The 16,951-nt window shown below is 56.0% G+C and overlaps 1 protein-coding gene across 5 annotated transcripts in view; it reads right to left on the reverse strand.

Annotated features, from left to right (window-relative positions):
• The window catches only part of FLNC (filamin C), a 58,072-nt gene that overhangs the window by 26,247 nt on the left and 14,874 nt on the right, over positions 1-16,951 (reverse strand). For all 5 annotated transcript variants that reach the window (XM_075124593.1, XM_075124591.1, XM_075124592.1 and 2 more), the window contains exons 5-13: positions 16,532-16,650; positions 15,774-15,851; positions 13,765-13,927; positions 13,478-13,678; positions 3,954-4,091; positions 3,436-3,562; positions 3,032-3,168; positions 2,044-2,237; positions 1,151-1,264 (exon numbers count right to left, since the gene is read on the reverse strand). In XM_075124593.1, coding sequence (XP_074980694.1) covers positions 1,151-1,264; positions 2,044-2,237; positions 3,032-3,168; positions 3,436-3,562; positions 3,954-4,091; positions 13,478-13,678; positions 13,765-13,927; positions 15,774-15,851; positions 16,532-16,650 — 1,271 coding nt within the window. The remainder of the gene's footprint in view (positions 1-1,150; positions 1,265-2,043; positions 2,238-3,031; positions 3,169-3,435; positions 3,563-3,953; positions 4,092-13,477; positions 13,679-13,764; positions 13,928-15,773; positions 15,852-16,531; positions 16,651-16,951) is intronic.

A 16,951-nucleotide genomic window follows, 5' to 3' on the forward strand; every position in this document is an offset into this window, starting at 1 on the left:
GGATTCCTCACTTTGGACTGGATTTATAGCCGGTCTAACTCAGATCAGATCATGGGCCCATCTGGCCCGGTATCCCGCCTGCCTGCTGCTTCACACCATGGGCCCATCTGGCCCGGTATCCCGCCTGCCTGCTGCTTCGCGCCGTGGGCCCATCTGGCCCGGTATCCCGCCTGCCTGCTGCTTCGCGCCGTGGGCCCATCTGGCCCGGTATCTCGCCTGCCTGATGCTTCGTGCCGTGGGCCCATCTGGCCCGGTATCCCGCCTGCCTGCTGCTTCGCGCCGTGGGCCCATCTGGCCCGGTATCCCGCCTGCCTGCTGCTTCGCGCCGTGGGCCCAACTGATTTTACAGTAAAGATTTTACCATTTCATAGTAAAAATCACAAATGAATCAAACTGTCCCATAGACTCTGCCTGGAGAGAAATTCCAGGCTGCAATAAGCAGAGTACAGCAGTGCGGATGTATTACCGACCGCCTGACCAGGGTGGTGCAGTGACTGTGAAATGCTCAGGAGATTAGAGAAGCTATAAAAATAGAAAACTCAGTAATAACGGGGGATTTCAACTATCCCCATATTGACTGGGTCCACGTCACCTCCGGACGGGATGCAGAGATAAAGTCCCGGACGCTTTCAAGGACGGCTTCTTGGAGCAGCTGGTTCTGGAACCCACGAGAGGAGAGGCAACTCTGGATTTAGTCCTGAGTGGAGCCCAGGATCAGGCCCCAGAGGGGACGATAGCTGAACTGCGTGGTAATAGCACCAACGGAACATCCCGGGGGGAGGAGATCCCACCCCCTCCCGAGGGAACCCATTCCAGGGCTTCACCACCCTCCTCGTGAAAAAGTGTTTCCTAACGTCCAACCTAGACCTCCCCCACTGCAACTTGAGACCATTGCTCCTCGTTCTGTCATCTGCCACCACTGAGACCAGCCCTGACCCTGGCCCCATCTGGCCCCGTCTCCTAGCCTCCAACAGCAGCCGATGCCGGCAGGGAAATGCCCCCAGTGTACCCCACAAGGAGGAACCTGCCCTCTGGGTAATGCTTGGGTCCTCAGCAGAGATTGGCCCTTGGGGCACTGCCCCGGATGCCCTGCCAGGGCTGGCCCCAGCAAGGTACCCTGCGCTGAGACCCCCACTGGGGCCCCTCCTACCTGGGCATAGATCTTGAGCTCGGCTTTCCCTGCTCCCCGCGCGTCGATGGTGAACTCCGCCGGCTTGTCCACGATGCAGCCGGTGGGCTCCAGGCCGGGCCCGAAGGCCTTCACCTGCCGCGGGAGAGCGGGACCTCAGCCAGGCAGCCCGCCAGGAACGCACGACTGGGCGGGGTGCGCCGTGCCCTGCGTGGGCCGGGCAACAGCTCCCTGCCCCAAAGGGACACCCCAGGGGAGAGGGGACCCCAGCCTCCCACCACCGAATGCCAGTGCTGCGGGGAGAGAGCCTGTCCCTGCCAGGGTGCATGGGGGGCTGGGACCCCTGGGAACGGGGCTGGGACCCCCCCAAACTCATTTTACCCAGGCCCCAATGCAACTATTGGATGGCAATGATCTTTACTCTGTGCTGAGACAGCGCCCCCTAGAGGGGAAAAGCCCTGTACCCCATTCCTGACCCCACTGGGCCAGCCAGTCCCCTGCCCTGGAGCCAGATCAGAACCAGTGCCCCCTGGAGGAGAAAGGCCCTATGCCCCATTTCCCGCCCCACTGAGAGAGCCACCCAGCCCCCCCCCCCCCCCCCAAGAGGATCTGTCCTCAGTTTCCCTAGTTAATTTCAGACTCATCCATCTGGCCAAAGTTTTATAAAATTCCTTCTGTGCCTGTCTCCTGAGACCCACCCCGAGCTGGGCTCCTGGGGGAGGGGACCCCCACGCCTGGGGAGGCAGGGGGAGAGGGGATGAGCCGGAGTGGGGGAGCAGACAGGCGGCTGAAAGGTTGGACTGCAGCTGATGTGTCATAGGCCCTGTACTGCACAGAGCTAATGGAGAGTCTCCTGCAGCTCAAGTGGCAGGGGCAGGGGCTAGGGAGGCCAGAAAGGGCCGGGGCGGCCGTACCTTCTCTGGGAAGTACTCGTTGGTGGCCGGCTTGATGTGTGCGATGAAGGGGCTGTCCTTGATGTCCTCGTCGTCGCAGATGACATGCACGGCGTATTCCCCGGGCTCCGTGGGCCAGTAGCGCACGTCGCACGACCCGTCCCCCTTGTCGTCGCACTCGATCTTCGCCTGCGACGGGCCCTCGATGGAGAAGCCTGCGGGGGAGCCGCGGGCCAGCATCAGCGGCTGGGCCAGGGCCCCCCTCCCGCCCCGCAGCCGCCGCCCCCCACCCAGCCCACGAGGCCCCGGGACGATGGCAAAGGCTGCCCAAGCCCACCAAAGAGGGGATGCTCAGCAAATTCCTTCCACGCACCCCGCTCCCCCTGACCCCTTGCCCCCTCCCCCCCGGACCCCACCGCCCGCTCCCCCAGATCCCCTCCTCCCCCCAGGGCCCCGCCGCCCGCTCCCCCAGATCCCCCCCTCCCCACGGGGCCCCGCTCCCCCAGACCCCTCGCCCCCCCTGGTCCTGCCACCCGCTCCCCCAGATCCCCTCCTCCCCCCAGGGCCCCGCCGCCCGCTCCCCCAGATCCCCCCCACTCCCCGGGGCCCCGCTCCCCCAGACCCCTCGCCCCCCCTGGTCCTGCCACCCGCTCCCCCAGATCCCCTCCTCCCCCCGGGGCCCCGCCGCCCGCTCCCCCAGATCCCCTCCTCCCCCCAGGGCCCCGCCGCCCGCTCCCCCAGATCCCCCCCTTCCCCCGGGGCCCCGCTCCCCCAGACCCCTCGCCCCCCCTGGTCCTGCCACCCACTCCCCCCATATCCCTCCCTCCTTCCCCCCGGGCCCCGCCGCCTGCTCCCTGAGATCCCTTCCTTCTCCCGGGGCTTTGCCACCACCTCCCCCAGATCCCTCCCTTCCCTCAGGTCTCCATCTCCTGCTCCCCCAGATCCCTTCCACCCCCGAGGGCCCCACTGCCCACTCCTCCAGGTCCCTCCCTGCCGCCCGCCCTCTTACCCAGGGTCCCCACTTCGGTGCCAATCGCCTCCACCACGAAGTCGGCGGATTTGCCCACCACGCCAGTCTCCAGGCCCGGGCCCCAGGCCCTGACTTTCTGGGTGCCCGGCTCCGACGCCACCTGCACCTCGAAGGGGCTGCGAAGGAGACAGAGGGTCAGAGCCAGGGGACCCCGGGCGGCCAGGCTGCTGCTCTGCGCCCGGGACACCACTAGTGTAACGAGCGTGACAGGGCTCAGCCACTCCCCGGCTCGAGAGCGCAGAACGACCCTGGGCAGGAATCTGCAGGCAGTGCCGCCAGGGCGCTCCGAGCTCCTCCTCCCGCGCACGTGCGCGTGCAAGGCTCCGGCACTTGTCCGGACACGGCTCCAGCCCCAAGTGCCACGCGCCAGGCCGGTCCCTTACCTGCGGGGGATGCTGTAGCCACCCCAGGAGATGGCCACCACGTATTTGCCAGGCACCATGGGGTAGTAGTCACATTCGTACACCCCCTCGCCAGCCTCCCGCACCTTCACCGGCTCCTCCGTGCCTTCTGCAGAGAGAGGGGCAAGGCGGTGAGAGCCGAACCAGGCCGGGGAGCACCCCGCCCGGCCTGGGCAGTGCGCGCAGCGGGACTGCTGCCCAGCCACCGCGTCCGTTGCCAGTAGGGCAGAACCTGGCGCCTTCCGCTCCAGACACACTGCGCTACAGAGCCGGCCAGTGTGCCATGCTCTGTCCAGCAGGGGGCAGCAGTGACACTCACCCCCCCACACCCCCGCTCGTCACGTGACTCAGTTTCCCCAGCACTCTGGCCCAGGTGCTGCTCTGCCCCGGCTGAGGACAGGCTGACAGAGAGAGACGGATCTTTCCCGTGATGCTCCAGGGCACTGGCCCTCGCCTCCCACCCGGGCCCCACACAGCTTCCCCTCCTGCCCAGCACTCACTCGGCCCCTTCACCACGACCTTGAGCTTGCCACTGCCAGCGCCCTTGGTGTAGACCTTGAAATCAGCCACCTCCTTGACTCGCACGCCCTTGGGCTGGAGGCCACGGCCTGTGGCCCGGCAGGCATTGGGGTTGCAGGCTGTGGGGATAGAGAAGAGAGAGCTTAGTGGGGAGGTGCCCCGGCTGCCACCCCCCTGCTCCTCACCCAGGTCACCCAGCTGGCTTGCTGGCCTGGGCCTGGGGGCTGCACTGGGCCCGAGGCTGGGAAGCAGCTTGCCCTCTGCGTGGCATGTGCGGTGCACCAGCACCCGGCCATGTCACTTGGAAGATCTCACATCCCGGGTGGCCTAGACCCCCTGCAGCCGGGGCACCCAGGTGTCTGTGCCCAGGCCAGGCAGCCTGTAGGCCCACAGCAGGGGCTGGAGAAGGATTAAACACACACACACACACACACAGCCTGCAAAGGGCAAGGGGCTGTCTCACAAGGGGGCAGACAGACCTAGCCTGGAGGGGGAGGATGGGGGGGGGAGTGGGGAGACGCTATTGACATAATCTGGGACCCTATAGATCATCATTGCAACCAAGGTCCTGTAGTGGCACCAAATCTTCTATAAAGGGGGTCAAATAAGGTGTCTAAGACAAGGTTAGGGTTTGCTGATTATGATTATGCTGTCTATATGTGTGAATCGTTGTTGTATTTAAAGTTATAAGTATTGGCTCTCTACTGTCTGTAGTTCAAACTTGTGCTGTGCTTCTGGGTGACACTCCAGACAAGCTGGTGTCAGCTCTGCCTAGCCGGCTGGATGGCCCATGAAGGACCATCAGCGACACACCTGACCCATTGAGAGAAGGCAGATACACCTTGCGACTCAGCCAGGTACGCAGGGACCTGCCTATGGACAGACCGCTGAGGGTTTTCCAGGCCATGTGAGGGGCAGCTTGTCTCTGGGACAAGGAAAGCAGAGACCACCTGGCAGGAGACTATAAAAAGCTGCGGCAGCTCCTCCATCTTGTCTTCAATCCTGCTTCCTGCCTCTGGAGGGACTTTGCTACACTGAAGCTCTGAACCAAGGACTGAACGACCCATCCCAGCTGGGGACGTTCTCCAGAGACTGGATTTGAACCTGCCATTTTATTCCATCACTGCCACAAGCCTGAACTAAGAACTTGGCCATCACTGGATGTGATTGATTCCATTTCACCAATTCTAGCTCTCATCTGTATCTTTTTTCCTTTTATGAATAAACCTTTAGATTTTAGATTCTAAAGGACTGGCAACAGCGAGATTTGTGGGTAAGATCTGACTTGTATATTGACCTGGGTCTGGGGCTTGGTCCTTTGGGATCGAGAGAACTGTTTTTCTTTCATTGGGGTGTGGTTTTCATAACCATTCGCCCCCATAACGGGTGGCACTGGTGGAGATACTGGGAAACTGGAGTGTCGAAGGGAATTGCTTGTGTGACTTATGGTTAGCCAGCAGGGTAAAACCAAAGTCCTCTCCATCTGGCTGGTTTGGTTTGCCTTAGAGGAGGAAAAACCCCAGCCTGGGGCTGTAACTGCCCTGCTTGAAGCAATTTGTCCTGAATTGGCACTCTCCGTTGGGTCCCACCAGAACCAGCAGCGTTACAGTCCGAGTCTGTCCATAGGCAGCTCCCTGCACACCTGGCTGAGTCGCAAGGCGTGTCTGCCTTCTCTCAATGGGTCAATTGTAAAGGTGCCACAGAATTCTTTGCCACTTTTACAGATCCAGACTAACACGGCGACCCCTCTGATACTTTATTCATACAAGCTCTGGCAAATGTGTGGAACCCAATTAACATAGTCAATGTAGATATTAATGTTGTCCATAGTATAGGAATCTTGGCAGTTAGTCGTGAAAGCAATATGGTAGTGTGCCTCAGTTTCCCTTTTCATACAGCACATTAGGTCTGGAATGTCTTTTCCCCAGTGAAAAGTTTCAAGCCTGTTTACAGGCACTAACTGTGAAACATCAGTATTACAAGGCCTTTTTAACATAAAGTGTGTTTTTATGTATCACTCTGAGCAGGTTTAAGAGTTTTTTCATAAGATTAGGCACATTGTACATTTTTACAGTTCTTGTTAATAGCAACACATTAGTTCAAAAATTACCATGAGCAATAATAACAAATTCATTGCAAGTGTCCATCTACAGTCAGAAGACAGGAAGTGGCTGGGTCATTACACATACTGACAGGTTTCAGAGGAACAGCCGTGTTAGTCTGTATTCGCAAAAAGAAAAGGAGTACTTGTGGCACCTTAGAGACTAACCAATTTATTTGAGCATGAGCTTTCGTGAGCCACAGCTCACTTCATCAGATGTTGACATCAGATGAAACATCTGATGAAGTGAGCTGTGGCTCACGAAAGCTCATGCTCAAATAAATTGGTTAGTCTCTAAGGTGCCACAAGTACTCCTTTTCTTATTACACATACTGAATCTATTTCCCTAAGTTAAGTATCCTCACACCTTCTTGTCAACTGTCTAAATGGGCCATCTTGATTATCACTACAGAAGTTTTTTTCTCCTGCTGATAATAGCTCTTCTTAACTAATTAGCCTCTCTCAGTTTGTATGGCAACTTCCAACTTATCTGTATGTATATATCTATCTTCTTACTATAGGTTCCATTCTATGCATCTGATGCTCAAATAAATTTTTTAGTCTCTAAGGTGCCACAAGTCCTCCTTTTCTTTTTGCGGATACAGACTAACACGGCTGCTACTCTGAAACCTGACATCTACAGTCATGTTTGTCATGCCACACCTTTGGCTCAATACCATTGGGGTTTTGGCATTTTAGGGTTAACCTGTGGCTTCCCTTTATAAAATTAAGTTCTCTTTTTCCTCCTGAAGGATCAAACCCTGATTTCTCTTGCTTAACAGAATTCACTGGCTGGTTGGGTGTGCTCTCTGTGCTAACAGCTATTAGCAAAAAGAAAAGGAGGACTTGTGGCACCTTAGAGACTAACCAATTTATTTGAGCATGAGCTTTCGTGAGCTACAGCTCACTTCATCAGATGCATACCGTGGAAACGGCTGTTCCTCTGAAACCAGCTATTAGCAAGTCCTTCTTCTCCCTGCCAGCCAAGTAATTTGCATTACCCCAGACAGGAGCCAGTTCACCAGTTTTCAGATCCTAAACTGCTACCAATTCCAAGGCTGGACTCTGTTTTAAAGAGATACCGTCCATTTTCACTAACAAGCTAGACTCAAAGTTCTGTGGTCCTTCCATTACCAACCTCTGATTCCACATGGAATTAGATGTTAAGTTCACCAAGATACTACAAGTCATATCCAAAGTGCCTGGAGATGACAGTTTACCGGCCATCCCCTGCATTCTCAAGAGATTAACTGCCCAGCTGTTCTGCTCTGCAGACTCAGCTACCCTGTCTTCCCTCTGAACCGGAGACACAGACTGTTCACTTACCGAATCAGCATGGAGACACTCCTCTCTCGACAACCTTGTCTCCCCCACAAGCTGGCCAAACCTAGCCACTTGGTTAAAGGAGTGTTCAACTTTCTTAACAGCTTTCACTCCATCTGAGACCTTCTCAGAGCTATCCACACTGGATCTTTCAACAGGAAAGTCAGTGGATCCATTCACAGCAGAAAATGTCCGGCTGTTAGGAACTGAAACTTTCTTGGTTAAATCACTTTCACACCCTTCAGTTGCTGTAAACTGCTTGCAAAGACTCCATGAGGATTCCTTTCCCTAGGGGCTTTTCTATGCAACAATTCATCCTTCACAGAAATTCTGCCTTTTCCCTCTTCACCTAGGGCTTGCTCTAGAGGAACACTTTCCTGAGCAACAACAGACTCTTTCTGGGTCTCCCTTACATCCAGAATCACCTCTGGCCCATCAGGTGGATTCCTACACAATCCCCTTTCAGGCAAACTGACAGATTTCCTAGATAAAAGGTCAGAAGCATTCTCCTTCCCTTTGCCACACACAAGTTCAGGAATCTTTTCCTTCTTGCTACAGGTTTCCACACGCTCAGTAGGTAACACAATCAAATCCCCTTCATGCTCTCCTTGTGCCCTGGCTAGGATCTCACCCTGATCAGACAGAGCTGCGACACCCTTTCCCAGCCACACACTAGCAACGTGCAAAATACAAGCACCAGAATTGTCTGGTCTCTGGGATTTTGCCATGACACTGACTGGATGCAACCTAGTTACAGGGCCATTCTCCCGAGCAGACACAAACTTAGGACCCTTCCCTTCCTGGGCTTTAGCTGAATCCAGAACCAGCTCTGAGACAACTGCACGACCCTCAACCATCACAGGCTGAAAGGCCCCTTCTGTCTGCTCCACAGACAAAGAAGAGCTGGAGACACATTCTCCTTTACCTGACACCCAGCTTGGGATCTCATTCCCCTAGCCCCAGCACACAAGGCTGGTCACAGACAACTGCTTGGAGACCGGGGTAGCTCCCTCCATAGGCAAGTCAATACCCCTGACAGACACGTTTCCTTCACTGTCCCAATTCTCCACCCAGCTAACAGGTAAGGTCCAGGGACACTCATCTTCCACTCTCCTTGCCTTCCCACCCTGCTGACTAGACAAAGCCATCAGCTCACAAGGCCGCCTAGGCTCATCCAAACTTTCCTTACCAGGCACATTGCCACTCCCAACAGATAACCTGCTGCTCTTTTCACTACTCTGAGGTACTTCCAGCAAATCACAGTTACCTTTTCCAGGTTCACTTTTACAAGCTGTACTAGCCAACAATCCATCACCCATCAAAAATCGACCCTTTCCTTCCTCAGTTAGGGCTTCCACCTGACCATCCACTTTCATCTGAGAAACATTGTCCTGACCAATGAGTTCTTTCTGCTCTTTATCTAACTCCAGATTCACTTCTGAGACATTAGACAGACATTCCGAAACCTCATTCACAGACAAACTGCTCTTTTCCTTAGACAAACCTTCGGAGAAACCCGCCCCAGGCAAATCATTGCCCATGATAGACACAGGTTTAAGATCATTCCTTTCCTGTGACTGGCTACCTGGACTGAACAAAGCTTTAATATTTTCCCCAATCAAAAGATCCTTAGGCAGTAACTTCCTTATACCAACTATAACTTCATGTTTCAGAGTAACAGCCGTGTTAGTCTGTATTCACAAAAAGAAAAGGAGTACTTGTGGCACCTTAGAGACTAACCAATTTATTTGAGCACAAGCTTTTGTGAGCTACAGCTCACTTCATCAGATGCATACATATAACTTCATGCTTAGAACCATCCCATTCAAGGTGGATTCTGGCTAAAGGCAGCTTACAGTAAACTCACAGAGGACTACAACATTCACACTATGATTTGGTAAGTAATCTTCCTCTTTCACTAGATCTGCTTTAACAAGAGTGATGTTAGAAGCCGTAATTTGCCCTAAACAGCTTTTACCATTGACTTTTACACTCTCTGAATTTTTCACCACAACTCCCATCCAGAGCATTGGCACAATGTATGGGGCCACCCTCTACTGAACTCACAGTAAGAGCATTTCCGTATAAGGTGGCAGTGTTGGGGTACATTTGGTTACACCCAGACAACTGCTCAGAGTCATGCAACATACCAACATTGTTATAAACTGGACTTCCAAGAGGATACAGTTTCTGCTCTTCTTCCATTGCTTTTTTGACTGGAAGCAGAAGTCTGGGCGTCTTCTGTTGCATCTGGTGAGCTTTCTTCTTCCTTTCATCAGCTTCTTTTTCGAATTCAGCATTCATTTCTTTGGCTTCTTTCTCCAGCTGGGCCAAGGCTTGCTTCGCTCTCATTCGAATATCTGCCAGTTTTTGTTCATGCTCAAGTTGCAGATTACTTGCTGCCTTCTGCATTCTAATTGCTTCTCAGGTAAGCCCTGTGCTCCTGCCTTCTGATCACTGGCCATTAACAGAGCTCTCAGTTCTTGATTTGTAGCTTTCTTTCTAAAGCTTATCCTCTTTTCTGAACACAAATCTTTCAGGGCTTTTTTGTCAAGCCCCTCATATGCTCTTTGCTCACCCATTGCAACTGCTCTTTAACCAACCAAACTCTCAATACCTAAAGTCAAATTTGGATAGTGTGGGGTTCTGAACTAAAGCTTAATTGACCTGGTTCTGTGGATCCTAGCACGACTACGCCACTGTAACGATGCTGGTTCTGGCGGGACCCAACGGAGAGTGCCAATTCAGGACAAATTGCTTCAAGCAGGGCAGTTACAGCCCCAGGCTGGGGTAGTTTTTCCACCTCTAAGGCACCAAACCAGCCAGACAGAGAGGACTTCGGTCTCACCCCACCGGCTAACCACAAGTCACACAAGCAATTCCCTTAGACATTCCAGTTCCCCAGTATCACCACCAGGGCCACCCGTTATGGGGGTGAATGGTTATGAAAACCAATACCCCAGTGAAAGAAAAACGGTTCTCTCGATCCCAAAGGACCAAGCCCCAGACCCAGGTTAATATACAAGTCAGATCTTACCCACAAAACTCGCGGTTGCCAATCCTTTAGAATCTAAAATCTAAAGGTTTATTCATAAAAGGAAAAGATACAGACGAGAGCTAGAATCGGTGAAATGGAATCAATCACATCCAGTGATGGCCAAGTTCTTGGTTCAGGCTTGTGGCAGTGATGGAATAAACGGCAGGTTCAAATCCAGTCTCTGGAGAACGTCCCCAGCTGGGATGGGTCGTTCAGTCCTTGGTTCAGAGCTTCAGTGTAGCCAAGTCCCTCCAGAGGCAGGAAGCAGGATTGAAGACCAGGTGGAGGAGCTGCCGCAGCTTTTTATAGTCTCTTGCCAGGTGGTCTCTGCTTTCCTTGTCCCAGAGACAAGCTGCCCCTCACATGGCCTGGAAAACCCTCAGAGGTCTGTCCATAGGCAGGTCCCTGTGTACCTGGCTGAGTCGCAAGGTGTATCTGCCTTCTCTCAGTGGGTCAGGTGTGTCGCTGATGGTCCTTCATGGGCCATCCGGCCAGCTAGGCAGAGCTGAACCAACATGTCTGGGGTGTCCCCCAGAAGCACAGCACAAGTTTGAACTACAGACAGTAGAGAGCCAATACTTATAACTTTAAATACAACAATGATACATGCAAGCAGAGAGCATATTCCTAAGCAGCAAACCCTAACCTTGTCTTAGACACCTTATTTGACCCCCTTTATAGAAGATTTGGTGCCACTACAGGACCTTGGTTGCAACGATGATCTATACGGTCCCAGTTCATGTCAATAACGTCACAGGTGGGTGGAGAGGCACAGAGCTGGGGGAAGAAATGGAGGGGCAGGGCTAGCAGTAATGAGGGGCACTGAGCAATGGGAGCGGTGGCAGCTCCCAGCAGGCTGCAAGGGCATCCTAACCCCGGCTTGCCCTGTGCCTCAGTTTACCCATCTGAAGAATGGAGCCCCCCACCACACCCCTGGCGAGCTAAGGAATATCTGGGGCTGTTATATGTAGACCACTGGCGATAGGGGGGCGCAGCACAGGGCCCGGGGCATGGGCTAGAGGGGACCTAGCAGGCCCACCCCACTGGCCCCAGCCCGGCAGCACCATTCCCCCCACTCCTGCCAGTGTCCCAGAGACCAAACCCCTGGCTCGCTGCCTTCCTCCTGGGGGAGGCACTGTGCCGCACAACCCTCGTTGTGCGGGCATCCAGCCGGCCAGGAGCTGTTGGACCCTCCTGGCCTGCGGAGCTGGAGCTGGTCTGCCTGGGACCTGGGGGGCACCGTCAGGGGCCTGGCTCCCCCACGGGTGGGGCTGAGTGTGAACGGGGCGGGGGAAGCCATCTCAGGGCAGCCCAGCAGCGGGAGGAAGCCACGGTGAGTCAGGGATTCCTGTTTGCGTGGTGGGGCTGGGGCTGGCGGGATGGAGAGGTCGCCTGGGGCTTCCGGGTCACAGAGCAGCCCCGGGCGCCGCATACCAGGGACAGGTGTCTCCTGGTCAGCAGGGGGATCAGCACCACCACTGTGGTGTGGGGGGGTGTTAAGAGTCCCCCTTCCCACGGGCTGCAGCAGACAGGGCACAGCAACCCCGTGGGGCAGAGGCTGTCCGGGGCAGAGTGCTGCAGAGCACCCAGCAGAGGCAGAGGCTGCCACAGAATCATAGAAGATCAGGGTTGGGAGAGACCTCTGGAGGTCATCTAGTCCAACCCCCCGCTCAAAGCAGGACCAATCCCCAACTAAATCATCCCAGCCAGGGCTTTGTCAAGCCTGACCTTAAAAATAACTAAGGAAGGAGATTCCACCACCTCCCTAGGTAACGCATTCCAGTGTTTCACCACCCTCCTAGTGAAAAAGTTTTTCCTAATATCCAACCTAAATCTCCCCCACTGCAACTTGAGACCATTACTCCTCGTTCTGTCATCTGCTACCACTGAGAACAGTCTAGTGCCATCCCCTTTGGAACCCCCTTTCAGGTAGTTGAAAGCAGCTATCAAATCCCCCCTCATTCTTCTCTTCCGCACACTAAACAATCCCAGTTCCCTCAGCCTCTCCCCATAAGTCATGTATTCCAGTCCCCTAATCATTTTTGTTGCCCTCCGCTGGACTCTTTCCAGTTTTTCCACATCCTTCTTGTAGTGTGGGGCCCAAAACTGGACACAGTACTCCAGATGAGGCCTCACCAATGTCGAATAGAGGGGAACGATCACGTCCCTCGATCTGCTGGCAATGCCCCTACGTATACATCCCAAAATGCCATTGGCCTTCTTGGCAACAAGGGCACGCTGTTGACTCATATCCAGCTTCTCATCCACTGTAACCCCTAGGTCCTTTTCTGCAGAACTGCTGCCGAGCCATTCGGTCCCTAGTCTGTAGCGGTGCATTGGGTTCTTCCGTCCTAAGTGCAGGACTCTGCACTTGTCTTTGTTGAACCTCATCAGATTTCTTTTGGCCCAATCCTCCAATTTGTCTAGGGCCCTCTCTATCCTATCCCTACCCTCCAGCGTATCTACCTCTCCTCCCAGTTTAGTGTCATCTGCAAACTTGCTGAGGGTGCAATCCACACCATCCTCCAGATCATTTATGAAGATATTGAACAAAACCGGCCCCAGGACCGACCCTTGGGGCACTCCACTTAATACCGGCTGCCAACTAGACCTGGAGCCATTGATCACTACCCGTTGAGCCCAACAATCTAGCCAGCTTTCTATCCACCTTATAGTCCATTCATCGAACCCATACTTCTTTAACTTGCTGGCAAGAATACTGTGGGAGACCGTGTCAAAAGCTTTGCTAAAATCAAGGAACAACATGTCCATCACTTTCCCCTCATCCACAGAGCCAGTTATCTCCTCATAGAAGGCAATTAGATTAGTCAGGCATGACTTGCCCTTGGTGAATCCATGCTGACTGTTCCCTACCACCCTGCTCTCTGACCAGGGTCGCCTCTGTGCCCCGCTCCCAGTCCTGGCATCAGGGATCCCCCAGCCCCACTGGCTGTTCGGGGAGGGGTCAGCCAGCACCTCCTGGTGGGCTGTGGGGCTGGCATGGAGGGTGGGCACCAGCGAGGGGGCACGGGGCAGGCTCTCACCTTCGGAGATGTTGACGGCGAAGGGGCTCCGGGGGATCTGGGTGCCGGCGAAGGTGACGCAGATGGTGTGGGGTCCCTCCAGCATGGGCCGGTAGGTGCAGCGGAAGGTGCTGTCACCTTTGTCCTCCAGCACCACCTCCACGGTGTCGCGCCGGCCCTGCGGGTCCACGATGACCACGCCCACGTCGCCCGTGCCCGCACCTGGCACAGACAGACAGCGTGAGTGCCAGACCCTGGCAGGGCTCCCCCAGCCCCCCCAGGCCCTGGCCTCCGCCCCACACCCCTACCTGCTGTGTAGATGTCGAAGTAGGTGGGCTTGTTGGCCACGTTTCCCACGGGCTCCAGGCCGGGCCCCCGCGCGGTCACCTTGTTGGCATCGCCCAGCGCCATGCCCACATGGACATTGAAGGGGCTCTTGTCGATGTTCTGCCCGGCAAACAGCACCGTGACCTGGGCCAAGAGAGCGCTGGGTGAATACCTGCCCGGGCCCCAGGGAGCGGGCGAGGGGTCAGCCGCAGCCAGGGGGGCACTGGGGTGGCGGCAGAGCCCCCTGGCCAGGAGGGGGCTGGGCTTCTGTTTGCATAGGGCTTGTGACCTGCTAGAGCACTTCGCGGCCTGAACGCTCCTGAATGCGGCCACCTCTGGGGGGGGACACGGCAGCGAGGGCAGGAGAACCCCGCATCCAGCAATCCAACAGCCCCCTGTGACTGACATAACCTATGACCGGGTAGATCATATATATATTTGCAGAAAATATTGTACAGAGGTTGTGGTGTGAGGTGTCATGGACAGGTTAGGATTGGCTGGGTAGGATTATGCTGTCTGTATGGGTGTATCATCGTTGTGGTTGAAGTGATGAACATTGGCTATGTACCTGTACCTCAATGTGCTTGATTCTAAGTAGCCTCAGGGAAGCATTTGGTCAGCTTCTTGAGAAGGGACTATTCTCAGTAAGTGCCCAGTCAAGAAACACTTAACTGACAGTGGACCTTGGGAGAAGCCGATCCACATCCGAGTTCTCCTGGGAGCCTTCAAACTAAGTAGGGGGGATTTGACAGCAGCCTACTGAAGGGGGGTCCAAAGAGGATGGAGCTCGGCTGGTCTCAGTGGTGGCAGATGACAGAACGAGGAGCAATGGTCTCAAGTTGTAGTGGGGGAGGTTTAGGTTGGATATTAGGAAAAACTTTTTCACTAGGAGGGTGGTGAAGCACCAGAATGGGTTACCTAGGGAGGTGGTGGAATCTCCTTCCTTTGAGGTTTTTAAGGTCAGGCTTGACAAAGCCCTGGCTGGGATGATTTAGTTGGGGATTGGTCCTGCTTTGAGCAGGGGGTTGGACTAGATGACCTCCTGAGGTCTCTTCCAACCCTGATATTCTATGATTCGAACATGTAAACAATGGCGTCGGCCTGTAGAGAGCTGAGTCATGCAGGGACATGTGACTTGCCCACGTGACTCCAAACGCCATCTTGGTGCTGTGAGGGGACCTGCCACCTGGAGGAGACGATAAAAGGCAGCTGCCTCATCTCCACGTGGTCTTCAGTCCTGCTTCCTGCCTCTGGAGGGACCTTGCTACAAACTGAAGCTCTGAACCAAGGACTGAACGACCCATCCCAGCTGGGGACGTTCTCCAGAGACTGGATTTGAACCTGCCGTTTATTCCATCACTGCTGCAAGCCTGAACCAAGAACTTGGCCATCACTGGCTGTCATTGATTCCATCTCACCCATCCTAGCTCTCATCTCTATCTTTTTTCCTTTTATGAATAAACCTTTAGATTTTAGATGCTAAAGGATTGGCAACAGCGGGATTTGTGGGTAAGATCTGATTTGTATATTGACCTGGGTCTGGGGCTTGGTCCTTTGGGATCGGGAGAACCGTTTTCCTTTCACTGGGGTCTTGGTTTTCATAACCAGTCGTCCCCATAACGAGTGGCCCTGGTGGTGATACTGGGGAACTGGAGTGTCTAAGGAAATTGCTTGTGTGACTTGTGGTTAGCCGGTGGGGTGAGACTGACGTCCTCTCTGTCTGGCTGGTTTGGTGCCTTAGAGGTGGAGACCCACCAGTCCGGGGCTGTAACTGCCCTGCTTGAAGCAATTTGTCCTGAATTGGCACTCTCCGTTGGGTCCCGCCAGAGGCCGCATCGTTACACCCCCCGGGACATGGGGAGCCCCCCCCAACCCTCACACAGCAGCTGTGTGGCCCTGGACAGAGGGGCCGACAGGGCCCAGCCAGCGGTACCAGCCCTTCCCCGTCCCGCAGCACCAGCTGGGGGCTCCAGCCGGGCGGGCAGCTCACCTTGTGCAGCCCAGCCACCTTGGGCACGTAGGTCACCGAGTACGTCCGCTTCTTGTCGTTGTTGGGGACCACCTTGGCCTGCGGAGGAAGGCCCCAGAGGTGAGGCTGGGGCAGAGGCTATGCCAGGGGGGACTGTTCCCCAGCACCCCACCCTCAGGAGGGCCCCAGCCGTGCCCAGCTGTGCCCCAGGGCGACTCACTCACATGGTGCCCACCAGAGAGAGGAGAGCAGCAAGGTGCAGGGCATCATTGAGAGTCACACAGGGAATCAGGGTCAGAGCCGACGATAGAACCCAGGCGTCCTGGCTCCCAGCCCCCTGCTCCAACCCACCAGAACCCAACCCAACCCACCCCCCTCCGAGCTGGGGTTAGAACCCAGGCGTCCTGGCTCCCAGCCCCCAGCTCCGACCCACCAGAACCCAACCCAACCCACCCCCCTCCGAGCTGGGGTTAGAACCCAGGCGTCCTGGCTCCCAGCCCCCTGCTCCGACCCACCAGAACCCAACCCAACCCACCCCCCTCCGAGCTGGGGTTAGAACCCAGGCGTCCTGGCTCCCAGCCCCCAGCTCTGACCCACCAGAACCCAGTCCCCTCCCAGAGCTGGGGATAGAACCCAGGCGTCCTGGCTCCCAGACCCCCAGGTCTAACCACTAGACCCAGCTGCTCAGAGCTCCTGCTCTCTGTTTGCCCTGGCCCCACCAGGGGGATCCCCAGGGCAGGGGGTGCGGGAGTGGCAGGCCGGCCCCCAGGAGCCCCTACCTCCTCGGTGTGTCCCTCGGGGTCCTCGATGTAGACCAGCACCTCGCCCAGCCCCGCCTCCAGGGTCTCCACCGTGAACTGGGCCGGCTTCAGCACTGTGTTCCCGTGGGGCTCGATCCCTGCGGCGCCGGGACAGTGGAGCTCAGGGGGGGGGGCACCAGCCGGGGCTGCTCCCCCATAGCCCTGCCCGGAGCGCTTCTACCCCTCCCCCACAGCCCCAGTTCCTGCCCCTCCCCCACACCCAGTTCCCTGCCCCTCCCCTGCTCCCAGTTCCTGCCCCTCTCCCTGCCCCTCCCCCACACCCAGTTCCTGCCCCTCCCCTGCTCCCAGTTCCTGCCCCCATCCTGCCCTGTCCAGTTGTGCCTGCTCCCCCTCCCTGCAGCCCTGGCCCCCAGGGGCCCCTCCCACGTGGGGCAGGGT

The sequence above is a fragment of the Caretta caretta genome, chromosome 1, assembly GCF_965140235.1.
Source record: "Caretta caretta isolate rCarCar2 chromosome 1, rCarCar1.hap1, whole genome shotgun sequence".
NCBI lineage: Eukaryota > Metazoa > Chordata > Testudines > Cheloniidae > Caretta > Caretta caretta.